Source organism: Monoraphidium neglectum (assembly GCF_000611645.1).
Source record: "Monoraphidium neglectum strain SAG 48.87 unplaced genomic scaffold scaffold01697, whole genome shotgun sequence".
NCBI classification, from domain to species: Eukaryota; Viridiplantae; Chlorophyta; class Chlorophyceae; order Sphaeropleales; family Selenastraceae; genus Monoraphidium; species Monoraphidium neglectum.
The window spans coordinates 1-12,387 of record NW_014011931.1 but is presented as its reverse complement, the minus strand read 5'-3'; the positions used below and the strand labels follow the sequence as shown (position 1 = coordinate 12,387).

At 66.8% G+C, this 12,387-nt stretch overlaps 3 protein-coding genes across 3 annotated transcripts; 2 read left to right on the top strand and 1 right to left on the bottom strand.

Annotated features, from left to right (window-relative positions):
- Positions 1 to 1,968: 1,968 nt before the first annotated feature.
- MNEG_8746 (hypothetical protein) lies at positions 1,969 to 4,456 on the top strand (the record flags this gene model as incomplete). Its single annotated transcript, XM_014042784.1, has 5 exons — positions 1,969 to 2,108; positions 2,344 to 2,497; positions 2,785 to 3,018; positions 3,233 to 3,880; positions 4,151 to 4,456. 5 exons carry the CDS (start codon positions 1,969 to 1,971, stop codon positions 4,454 to 4,456), a joined length of 1,482 nt encoding a protein of 493 aa, XP_013898238.1.
- A 1,651-nt stretch (positions 4,457 to 6,107) lies between these two features.
- MNEG_8745 (hypothetical protein) lies at positions 6,108 to 7,848 on the bottom strand (the record flags this gene model as incomplete). The annotated part of the gene is made up of 2 exons (XM_014042783.1): positions 6,108 to 6,255; positions 6,704 to 7,848. 2 exons carry the CDS (start codon positions 7,846 to 7,848, stop codon positions 6,108 to 6,110), a joined length of 1,293 nt encoding a protein of 430 aa, XP_013898237.1.
- Positions 7,849 to 9,164: 1,316 nt separating this feature from the next.
- Positions 9,165 to 11,681, top strand: MNEG_8744 (hypothetical protein; the record flags this gene model as incomplete). The annotated part of the gene is made up of 3 exons (XM_014042782.1): positions 9,165 to 10,803; positions 11,158 to 11,288; positions 11,430 to 11,681. 3 exons carry the CDS (start codon positions 9,165 to 9,167, stop codon positions 11,679 to 11,681), a joined length of 2,022 nt encoding a protein of 673 aa, XP_013898236.1.
- Positions 11,682 to 12,387: the final 706 nt, after the last annotated feature.

The following is a 12,387-nucleotide window of genomic DNA, read 5'->3' as shown; positions in this document are numbered from 1 at the left end:
GCGCGGCGCGCGCGCGGTCGCGGCGGCGGCGACGGCGGAGGGGGCGGCGGTGGCGGGGGCGGCGGCGGAGGCGGCGGCGGCGGGGATCGATACCGAGACCCCGCGGAATGCGGAGCGGTAGAGGGCGTCGACCTCCCCGTCCAGGGTGCTGACCTGGCGATTAAACAATCAGAGGGTCGGCAGTTGCATGGTGTATGGAGGTTGCCGCTTGCAAACGGGGATGGGGGTGAGACGCAGCGGCACGTCTGCTTGGGCGCCGCAGAGCGCGGGGGGTGCGGCGGTGCGGATGGGGCCAGTGACAGCAGGCTGCCTTGCAAGGCGCGCAGAGCAATGTGCATGGTACGTGCATGCAGGCGCAGGCAGGGGGACGCAACCGGCGGGGCGAAAATGGCCGCATGCATCCGCCCCTGATGTCATGCTGATGGCAACTCCTGGGCAAACGCCGACTTTGCCAGCATCGCCAAGGCTTGGAAGCCGTCGAGGCTGCATCAACACGCCCGTACGCAACACCATGCCAGGATTCAAGCCCAGGCAGCCCGGATCGACATGCACGGCGCCTGCCCCTGTCCTCGCCACAAGCTGCGCGTATGCGCGCTTGGCGCGCACCTCCGTCTGCAGCCCAACGAGTCTGCTGCGCAGCTCATCAATGCTGCCGACGACTACAGAGTCCTCCGGCTCCTGCGCTACCGCTTCGAGCTGCAGTTCCTCCACAAAGCGCTCCGCGTTGCTCTTCTGTGGCTGGGTCACCGCATTTACCCGACTCCGGCCGCGTGCTGTCAGGCTGTTCCGGCGCGGAGCGAGAGGCAACGGAGCTTTGCAGGGTCCCTTGTTGATCAGGGCACTCCCGCGTACGGCTCGGTGCGCCCTGCTCGTGCTGAGGCTGGAGATCTGCATTGCAAGCTCAGCTGCTTGCCATGCGTATATGATGAAGTGATAGCGACAAATTGTTTTGATTGGATTGACGTGCTGCACGGAGGATGCCCAACGCCGGCGGGAGACGGACGCTGTCACTGAGTCACCTGCCCGTGCAGTGCTGGCAGCACCCGCACCTGTGACCCTTGCTCAAAGCTCTTGTCCAATAACCCGTGTGCAGGACGGTGGTCCAGTTGACAACCGCATTATACAGGACCGCTGAATCGTACCTCACTGGACCAGAACACATGGGCGGCCGAGCCTGGTGATTCGGTACCGCAGTGCGGGTGCAGGGGTGTGTTGTGCGCGCCCTCCCTCACGCCCCCGCACGCCAGCAATGAGCCCCGCACGCAAAATCATGGTTCTCCGGGTCCGTTCATGGTAGCATGCACCCCTGCCTTCACGTATTGCCCCAGCATGCCGCCGTTCCGCGGCGAAGGAGCGTCTGCAGCTGTGCGAGCGTGCCGTCAGCCGCCCAGCAGATGGTATGCCAACAATTGCTGGAGTTGGCTCACGGCTGTCGTGGGATAAGCGACCCGCAGGGCTGCCACAAGAGGACTGTTTTCACTGCAGGGCCACGGCATGGGAAGCGTGCTCGGCTCCCAGCGCTGCAAAGCCGGCATCTGCGTTGCGTCAGCGAGAGAAGCTCGAGCTTAAGGGGACGGCAAGGGGTGAGCACCCCTTGGTTGAGCCTCTTGAACCTGCAGCCAGGCACTGACTTGCTGAAAGAGAGGGGCGCACTTTATGGCGGGATGGAAACAACCTGTGCCAAGTGTCACTGGCTCTTCGAGGGAGTGCTGTGAAGCCAGCACTGCCCAGATGGGAAGCTTGCCACTTGGATGCTGCTCGTGGACTTCAAGCTCCGGCCATTGATTTGTAAGTATATCCTTTTCTATCCATACTTTTGCGATTCAAAACTCCCTCTCCCTTCCTTCCATCCTCCGGCGGGTACTACGTAGCAAATCCGCCACGCAGCTCTCCTGTTCGTGACAGTCCCTTACGACGCTGGACTTTGTCGCTCGAAGTTAACAGATCATGATTATAAATACATCACCCATGGCAGTCGCGAGCGTGACGCGCAGCGCGGCATGTGCAGCGTTCGCCCTCAGCCCCTCAGCAGTGCAGGCCAGCACCCAAGCGCGGCGTGTCTTGGAGCTGCAGCAGATGGCGCTAGTGCCGCTTGGCTGGGAGGGCTGGTGAGCGGGCGTGTGGCCGCAGTCACGGCGCGGGCCTGGACACAGCGCGCGACCGCCGCACTTGTGCCACACAGCAAGGGCTTGCCAATAAGAAAAGCAGGAAGTGGCTGTGCGGCTGGTGCGCTGCGCACGGCAGGTGCAGAGGCAAGCCGTTGCCTGCGTGCAGTTTTGCACAAATGCCAAGCCTTGGACTTAGCAACCACCATCCACCACCCAATTCGGGCCCCAACCCAAGGCGCCCCAGCCTTGATTACCGGGAGGATGCAGCCGTCCCCTGCACGCAGCCCGGCTGCCGCCTGTTCCACGCCGCCGCCCCCGACGGCGGCCGCGCCCTCGTCAAGTGCTGGAGGCTGAGGCAGCTGGCGGCGGATGAGGGGCAGTTCCTCGAGGTGGGACGACACTCGCGGTGGCCAGCCACCTGCCCGTTGCAGCCTCGCAGCCGCGATACCAGGCCGCATCCACGCACCCTGATGGGAAGCTTTCCTTGCATTGGCCAGTCTGCTCAGCCCAGCATGGGATCCCAGATCTGCTTGGCTCCGCTTTTCAACACCAAGTTGCTTGGATGCCAAGCGCCCGCAGTCTACATTCGACCATTTGAGCCTGGACCGCGGACTGATGCACGCCTAATTACTCACGCGCCCACTTTCCTGCGTGACGCCCGCCGCTGCTCGTGCAGACACTGGCCGAAATCGACTCGGCCAGACGCATCCAGCACGACGGCATCGTGACCATCCGCGCTGTTGTCGTCGGCCGCACCACCTTTTCAATCGTCTACGAGGACGGCGGCCGCAGCCTGGTCGCGGGGGCGGCGGCCTGGCGCTACGCGGCGTCGCTTTCGCGCTCGGCGGTGCCCGTGATGCTGCAGGCCATCGTGCGACAGCTGGGGCCGGCGATTGCGGAGCTGCACAGGGTGAGGTTCGGCGGGTCCCGCCCACCTGTGCAGTCAGCACACGGCAGCACCCGCCTGGCCGATGCGGCTCCTGCCCAGTGTTTTTGTTTTTACCCTGCAACACTTCGGCGGCAGCAAATTGCTTGTCGACATACATGCGACCCAAAACGCAACTCAGGACCCCTGACCGCATCTGAACCTCTGCCGCTGCCCACATACCCCTCAAAACCCACAGAACGGCTATGTGCACGGCAACCTGAACCAGACTACGATTGTCACGAACGTCACCCTCGGAGCCACCCGCATCCGCATCGCCAGCCTGTCCACCGCCTGCCCGTCGGCGCCAGACGCGCCGCCGGTCGTTACTGACCTTTCTTACACCTCCCCAGAAGCCGCCCGCGCCATCCTGCTTGCCAACTCACACGGCGCGTCGGGCAGCGCGCGCGCCCTGATGTGCATCGGTCTCACCTTTTCCCCGCCCTGCGACTGCCGCGCCCTCGCCCAGCTGCTGGCTGAGCTGGCGCTCGGCCGCCGCTTCTACGCGGGCGCTGACGTCATCGACGCACTCTCCGCCGCGCGCGCCGTGGCCGCCGACCCGGAGCCCTGGGCCGCGGACCCCGCCTGGCGCAGCCTGCTAGCCGCGCTGCGCGCCTTCGTCGCCGCCCTCGGCCGCGACGACCCGAATGCGCGTGCCACCATTGAGGAGGCTCTGGCGCTGCCCTTTGCCACCATGAACCTCGGCCAGGGGTACTGGTCCCACCAGCCGCCCGCCACGGCGCAGCGGCTCGCGTGCGCTGACGGCGGCTCGGCCGCCTGGGAGCCCACAGCGGCCCTCCTGGACCTCTGCCACAGCTGGGGCAGCTTCTCCAGTAATGCGTCCAAGGTTAGTGCGTCATCACCAGCGCGCGATGGGGCCACTACAGGCGTCAAGAAGGAGGTTTGGGGCTGCAACGACTGCGGAGGAGCAGCGACAGCTGTCGTGGCGATCGTTTGCAATCGGCCGTGCCTCAAGCAGATGCAGCAGAGGGGCGCTGAGCGCACTGACTGCACATCGTCGGCGACAAGCTCTTGGAGGAGCGTCACAAAAGCCGAGGCGCCGTTGTGCGACTCGGCCGCACCCACTCTCATCGGCGCGGCCACGCGCGCCCCTCAGGCCGACGCCGGGACCGCGTGCCTGGCATCTGCGGGTGCCACCTACGACGATAGGCCGGCCTCCGGGCCGGCGGCAGTGGCAGCCCAGCTTGCCGCGCCACAGCAGGAGGCTGTTGAGGAGCAGCAGGCCTCTGCGGCGGCGTTGGCGGCACCTGCACCTGTCAAGCGCAGCCTGCTGCGGCGCGGGCTGCGCAAGATTCAGAAGCGTGCACACGAGGCGGGAGGGCGCGTGGCGCTGGGGCTGGCGCGGCTGGTGGCCCCCCTGACGGTGTGCTGCGGGGCGTCCACCTTTCGCATGCCCATGTGAAGCCGAGGCGCCCCTTGTTGCCTCAGTTGGATTTTTCCCCTAGGGGGCCAAACCCCGACCAAATCTCCGTACAAACCCTGTGGCAGGGCTGGGCCTATTAACGGGGCTGGGTGGGCACATTAAAACGCTCCATGGTGCTGGCGAAGCGGCCATCCAGCACTGACCAAAGCATGGATCAGCAAAACAAGAACCCAGACAGCACTGCAACCCTTCCCTTCCATTCTGGCGCTCAAGCATGCTTGCACCTGCTGTCTATGTGCGCTCAGTCCTGAGGCTACATACGGCGTGGGGGCCGTTCTGGAATGTCTCGCAACGCGCCTCGTCACCTCGTGCCTGCAAAACGGCAGACCCAAAACACCTTGCGTTGTGCCTGATTCAGACGCGCACACTTCCACACCTGGGATGGCATTGGGTGATGGGGCCCGATTGGGTTTGTGGTGTAGGCGAGGGCTAAAAGCCCTCATCTTGTGGAATCTGGCTCTGGCTACCCTGCCTTGCGCACACAGGCGCACTTGCTGTGCGCGGTGGTTGTTCCAACATCTGCACAGCCTTGCACAAGTTCATGCATTTGGCTCCTCTTTTTGCCGTGCTGTGGCTCCTTTCGGTCCAACCAATCAACACATTATGACTGCATGCAACACTCCTGTAGGTTCCGGTGTCATGCAAAAGCAGCGGAATTGCAGACTGCAGTCCACAGGGGCGCGGCCAGCTGGCAAAGGCAAGGGGGTGCTCTTCAACATCTGCAGGGCCCCTTGTCTTCGCTAGACATGCGGTGCATTTTCCTGCCTGCGCCGCCGCAGCACATAAACCTTTGTCAGCATCGTCCCACCGCCACGCCTTGCTCGGCTGGCCGCCCTTCTACCTTTTTGCTTTTTTTGCCATGATATGAGTGCTTGAACCGATTTCGGAAGCTGCATAATCACCTGGGTTCAGCCCTTGGCGTTGCTGCACTCACAGCTGATATGCTGTGGTTGGGGGGCCGAGTGGGGGTGTCGCTGGAGCCAATAGCTTGCAGGCTGACGTGACGATTTTCTTTGTCGCCAGAGAGAGTCAGCCGAAGCAGGCGGCAAGCTGACGTGCATTACTGGTGTCCACTTGTGACCAGTCATGACAGCAAATGTTGCACAAGGCGGTATTAATGGGTAACCAAGAAGCCGCAAATCAGCCGAGCCGAGCCTGCTCACGGGTGCAAGGCGGACAGCCGGGCACGGCGGACTGGATGGATGTGTGAGGGACGAACCAGCAAACGGCATCCTTATAGAGCGCGAGCGTGGCGCGGCCCGCAACGCGACGCGTGCGGTGCACACACCATCGGGGTGTGTGATATGCGGCTGGCGCGCCGATTGCGGGCCGGGCGGCGGAGGGCACATGCAGGTGTGCGTGCGCCCTTGACAAACCAAGGCACCAAGCGAAGCAGGGCCCAACCAACAACACAGAGGCGCGTAACAAACGAAGAATAAAGCCAGCTCAGGCGACCTGCGCCCGACGGCGCACGGGTCGCCGAGGCGGCCACCGCTGCTGGTCGAACAAGCCTCGCCCAGCGAAAGGGCCCCGCACTGGCGCGCGCCCGCAGCCGCGACCGCAGGCGGCCGCGTCGGGCCGAGCCGTCGGCTCTGGACCTGGTGCTGCTGGTCTGGAGCTCTGGCTGGGCTCACAGCTTGGCGCCCGCCATGGTGACGTAGCTGACAAGGACGGTGATGTCATCGAGCTTGCCCCCCACGTACATGTATCCCGCCTGCAGCGCCGAGTAGCTGAAGGGGGACTGGTACTTGGGGTCTGTGGCACGCATGCGCGCGTACCTGGGTGTGTGGAGTGCACAGAGGTAGATTGTATGTGAAGGTGTGTGTACACATGTGTGTGTGTGTGTGTGTGCACACGTATGCGGGCAAACACAATGGTTTAGGAGGTCGCGTGCAGATGGGTGAGCGCTCGTGGAATTGTGAGGGGTTGCGATTCGACAGCTGGCATGCGTGTGAATCAAGAGCAGCGCAAACTAGCTACAACTACACTGTGGAGCTCCTGCCGTGGCCAGCAAAGCTACTGCCACTGAACAAGCGCTGCTGGCCGCTGGCTTGCGTTAGCAGCCCTCCAGAAGGGATGCCCACACCGTATCCTTGCAATGCCGTGGTAGCACCATAGCTGGACGAGCTCGACACACACACACACACACACACACACACACACACGCACACACACACACACACACACGCGCACACATCTCAACGCCACACGCGCCCGCCCGCGCACCTGCAGAGCGTGTTGGCCGCCGCCTCAGGCCCGTCCCCCTGCGCCTTGCAGCGCGCCACGATCGTCGCCGCCTCCTCCGCAAACACATTGTCCCAAAGCCCGTCCGTGCCGCACACGACGACGTCCCCAGGCTGCACCCCCAGCTCGAACCGCATCGCGCTCGCCGGGTGGTCGCTCGCGCCGCCGTCCGCCGAGCCGATCTGGTAGGGGAAGTTGAAGTTGTGCTGCTGCTGCGGCGACTGGAAGGCGGGGAGGCCGTCGCGCACGAGGATGAAGCCGCTGTCGCCGAGGTTGGAGGCGCAGAGGGTGGCGCCGTTTAGGGACAAGATGCAGACCGTTGACGACCCCTGCACGTTGGTGCGGTAATAGGCGCGCTCCAGCACGGCCTGCGGCGACAGCGGGCCGCCGCCGGAGAGGAGCGCCTCGGCCTCCTCCTTGGCGTGCGACATGAGCAGCCGCGCGTACGCGCCCGCGTCGACGCCTATTTCCGCCCAGCCGCCGACGCCGTCGGCGACGCCGACGGCGAGCGGGGGGTCTGATATGAAGAAGGCGTCCTCGCCGCCGCGGTGGGCCTTGTCAGGGTGCGGCAGCATGGAGGCGCCGGAGTGCATCAGGAACGGCGCCGCGGGCGCGGGCGGCGGGCCGCGGGCGCCAGCACGGGCGGCGCCGCTCGCAGGGCCCGTTGGCGCCCCGCTGCTGCTGCTGCTGCTGCTGTCGCCGCCGCCGCCGTCGCCGCCCCTGCCGCCGTTGTCGCCGATGCGACCCGTGCCGTTGCCGGCGCTGCTGCTGCTGCTGCTGGTGGTGCTTGTACCATCGGAGGCGCCCTGGTTGTCAGCTGGACCCGTGCTGCCGGCGGCGCCGCCGCCTGCAGCAGAGCTGCTGCCATCACGCAGGGTGCTGCTGCTGGTGCTCGCCGCGGCGTCGCCCGTGCCGCTGCTACCCGCCTGTTCGGCGGGTGAGGCGCCTGGGCGTGCGGGGGCGTCTGCGCCGCTGGTGCACGTGGCAGCGGCGTCCACGCCTGCTGGCCCCGCTGTGCTGCCAGGGGTCAAGTCCGGGCCCTGAGCGGCAGCTGGCGGGGCGGGCGCCAGCACCGGCGGGGCCGCCGATGCCTCCTCGGACGCCAAGCTGCGCGCGACTGCGTGCATCTTTCGACGCATCAAGGGCGCAGCGATCACCGGCGCGGCCCCGCGCTGTGCGAAGCGCTGAAGCTCGCGTGCTGCCGCTGTGCCTTGCGCCCATGCATGCCGCGGATGCTGGTGGCCCAGCGAGATCGTGTGCATGGCGTGTGGCGTGAACAGAGACGACACTGCGACGCTCCTTCCCTCGGGCAAAAGGAGTCCCGTGCGGGGAGAGGCCGCCAACCCGCGCGACAGGAGGCGCCACCGCAGTAAGGCTCCGAGAGGAGACCTCATTCGCGGTTTTTAAAGCCCGTCGCAGCGTGCGAGCTGCCTGATCCAAGCGCCACAGGCACCTGACGATGAGAGCGGCTGCAGCATGTAAAAATCCCCTTCAAATCAAAATGTATGCCATGAATGAGCGCGACAAATTCAACGCAGCCGCACCAGATGCGGTGGGACGCGTGCGCTGACGCGATTTGGCGGTTCTTTGTTCGCGCTCAGCGGTCACGCTGGTACACCCGCATGGGCCTGCACACGCGCCTGCTCGGCGCGGCGAGAGGCTTGCAACTGGTTGCCTTATATCTTCACAATACAGCCATCACGGGGCGCACCACCTTTGCACAGCGTCTCCCTGGCGCGGGCCATTGAGAAGTTGATGCAGCAGTCACGGTTCCAAGTCCAGTGGCTGCCTGTAAATGCGCATGGTGTCAAATGTCGGTGACAAACCCCCTGCTGTTGTGGGCCATGCTTGATGTGTCTTCGATCGCACGTGTCGCGCAGGTAGGGCTGTGCACAGGAGATGTGTGTGCCGCAATGATGAGAGTGCATCTCGGCTGGGGATGCGCTTTGGCATGAGATTGCTGTGCTGTTGGACGAATCTTTGCAGATTGATGAGTGGCTTGTACGCTCACTGCCATTTACAGCAGTTTGGGTACCGCACTTGCATTCATTGAGCATTCATCCCTGTCGACCAGTCTGCGGCCCATCTCAGCTGGGGCAAGGGCTGGCAATTCTTTGAACTGCACCACATCAGGTACGTCCGTGAGGGTGGGTGACACACGCATGCAACAATTTGGTTTGTCACCTGGTTACACTGGTGCAGCCAGCTTGGCCGTCTCCGTCTCGAGCAAGCGGCCGTGCTGGCGGCTGCACAGCAGGCGCAGCACGGGTCACGCCGAGCAAGTCAAGCGGCAGGTGTGATGTGCGCTCCGACTCCTGAAACGCTTGTGATTTCAGAAGCGACGGGTCTGTGATGGAGCACGCCTCAGTTTTCAAACGATGCTGCTAGCGCGGGAAGGAGATCGCAGAGCGTGCGGTTCGCAGGCCAGCGAATTTGCCTTCTGATGGCTATAGGTTTGCCAGAATCTTTGGCGCCGCTCGCCGCACCACGGGGCGCTCCTGATGGAACGCCACTGCAGCATGGGCACCACAGCAGTGCGCGCTTGCCGCGCGGCGACGCAGCTGCCCGCGAGGTGGGAACTGCGCCGGCGCTGCCGTCTGAGGATGAGGGCAGCGATGGCATGGACATTGACGCGGCACCACAGGTGATGGCCACGCAGCTGGTGGCGGGCTTTGAAATCGACCTGGCAGCTGCGCCTGCCGGCGACGCAGCTCGGGGCAGCTCGGGCTGTGGCAGCGGCGGCAGCAGGGGCGACGGCAGCGGCAGCGGCAGCGGCGGCAGTGGCTTGGCACCCGCAAAGCTGGTGCCGCCGACGCAGGTGGTGTGCGGCAGCAGCGGCCGGGGCTCCAAGGTTGTTGCAGGGCTGGCGCTGTGCCCCCAGCGCCAAGATGAAACAGAAGAAAGGGTGCAGCAAGAGCAACAGCAGCAGCAGCAGCAGCAGCAGCAGCAGCAGCAGCAGCAGCAAGGGCCAGGCGCGCCAGAGCAGCAAGCGAGCCAGCAAAAGCGAGGCGAGGTCAATGATAAATGGGGGGTGTCCCACGAGAATCCTGCCGCTGCTGGCCCCCCTGCTGCTGCCCCTGCTGCTGCTGCTGCCGCTGCTGCTGCCACTGCTGGTGCTCCTGGCGCCGATGCAGGGCGCGCAGCAGGTGCAGTTGCAGTCACACTTGCGGCCCCGCTGGCCCTGCAAGCACCGCTGGCGGCGCCGGCCGCCGGGCTTTCGCCGCAGCCGTTCCGCACCCCAGGCGGCACTGGCGTCTGCCCCGACTCAGAAGAGGGTTCGCCGCCCCCAGGCGCCGCACCGGCGCAGCAGGAGCGGAGCGGGCGCGCCCCCACAAGCGGCGGCCCCGCGACCGCGGAGCGGGGCGGCGGCGGCGCAGGGGGGGCGGAGGCGCGCCTGGGCTCTGGGTCGTCGGGCGCGCGGGGCGGCAGCCCGCCAGTCAGCGGCCGGCAGGCGTGGGTGGAGACGCAGGTTGTTGTGGTGGTGGAGGAGGAGCAGCTGCTGGCAGCTGTGCCCGAGGCGCCGCCGCCGCCGCCGCCGCAGGAGCAGCAGCACGACGAGGAGCGGCAGCAGCACGAGGAGCAGGAGCAGCAGGTCCAGCAGGACGAGGAGCAGCAGCAGGAGCAGCAGGAGCAGGAGGAGCAGCGGTTGTCAGGCGGCCGGCTGTCTCCTGCTGCCGAGAAGGCGAGGTGCGGGGACATGGTGGCGACCCGTGGCGTGCAGGGCTGCGGCGCCCGCCCTGCACGTGCTTCCAACGGCTTGAGCCCCGCCCGCGGCCAACCGCCGGCAGCCGCGACCCCTCCCAAGCAGCTGCCCCCCCGAATTGCGGCGCTGGGCGCCCCGGGGCCCGGCGCCAGCCCAGCCCGCGGCCGGGGCGCCGGTGGCGGCGCCGCCCGCTCGCCTGGGGGCCGTGGCGCAGCGCACAGGGTCCGCGGGACGCCGCCGGGCACGAGCGGGCGCGGGGAGCGGACGAGCCCTCGCGGCAGCACCGCGACGAGCGAGGGGGGCTCGGCGCCGGCGCCGCCGCCAGGGGCGTCGGACGAGCTGCGGGCCGCGTGGCGGGAAGTGGCGGAGCAAGGGGATGGTGCGTGCGCGCGGGCGTGCAGTCCCAATGATGTTCCAAATATGGAGTGTCGGTGCTCTCATGGCTCGCGAAACTGGCATTTACAGATCAGGGAGGGGGAGGGGTGATGTGCCTGCGGGCAAATGCAAGTGCGTCACGCCCCTGCGCCTTATGACACGTGAGAGCTGCTTTCCCCTGCGGTCCCTCTCTGAGAAGAGCGCCGTCATGCTCTCAACTCAATCCGCAACGGCCGACGCGCGGCCCCCGCCCCAGGCTCCTTACCCGCCCCACCGCCGCGACCTCCCACGCGACCTCCGCATGATCTCCCGCGGCCCCCCCACGACCTCCCGCGCCTCCTCGTCTTCCACAACCCAGGGCTGTACGATCCCGAGCTCTGCCTGCAGAGCGTGGTGCACACGGCCGAGGCGCAGGAGGGCATGAAAGCCGCCGGATACAACCCTGCCACGCTGCGGCGCGACGCGGCCGGAGACCCCTCAGTGCTGCGGGTGCGCGGGAAGCCAGGGGGCGGCGGCCCTGGGGCTTTGACTGCGGCGCTTGTGCGGCTGCGCTGCCGCGAGTGACCGCTCCGCCCGCGTTTGAAGTCAAAAGCATGCAAGAATTCGGAATCCGCGACTCGCTGACGCCAGACCCCCATCCCCTTTTTCCGTGTGCCCTGGGGTGCGGACATCACTGGCCCCCCCTTCCAGGCGCTGGTGGCGCTGCAGGCACACCTGCTGCTGGCAAGGAGGCGGCTCGGCCTGGAGGCCGGCTTCGGGCTGGCCGGCGGCTGCGGCGGGGAGGGCGGCGCCGGAGACTGTGGCGGCGGCGGCGAGGGGCCTGCTGGGGAGGGCCTGGATGACGTGGTGGCGCCGAATCTCTCGGTGGGGGGCCGGGGTTGATGTGGAAGTTGGGGGGGCAGTGGGGCCGCAGGGCTGCGCCGGTGGCCTGCACCTGAGGACGAGAGAGGGGCGGGCTGCCGTAGCGCCGCCGCGCGGCGGCTGGTGGGGGCAACGGCGCGGCAACCGCGCGGCAGGCGGGGCCACTAGCAATTTGACATATTGCGCCGACAGCCCGGGTCGCGTGCTGCTTCGTAGCTTTGAACATGTGGTGTTTTTTGTTATCCTGGTGCGCAGGAGGTGCAGATCAACCACATCCCATACCCCGAAGACGAGGAGGAGGAGGACGAGGAAGAAGGCGAGGGCCGCGGCGGCGGCGAGGGCGGGGGGCAGCAGCAGGGCAGCGGCAGCGGCGGTGCGGAGGCGGGGCCCGGCAGGGCGTCACCTGATGACGTCGTCGAGGAGCTGCTGACTCAGCACGCGACGCAGGGCCGTCGCCGGCGGCAGCTGCTGCGGCGGCGGCAGCGGCAGCAGCTGCCGCTGCAGCAGCCGGCGGGGGCGGGGGCGGCGGGGGCGGCAGAAGGGGCCCCACGGGGGAGCGGGCGCATGAGCGAGGGGCTCGCGGGCGTCAGCGGCCCTGGCGGTGGCGCGGCTTTGCCGGCGGTGCAGGACGGGTCAAAGGGCTGCGCGCCGGCCGCCGCCCTGGAGGGGGACGCGGCCGCGCCTGCTGGCGCCGCAGAGCAGGAGCAGGGCCTGCCCGACCTTGGCG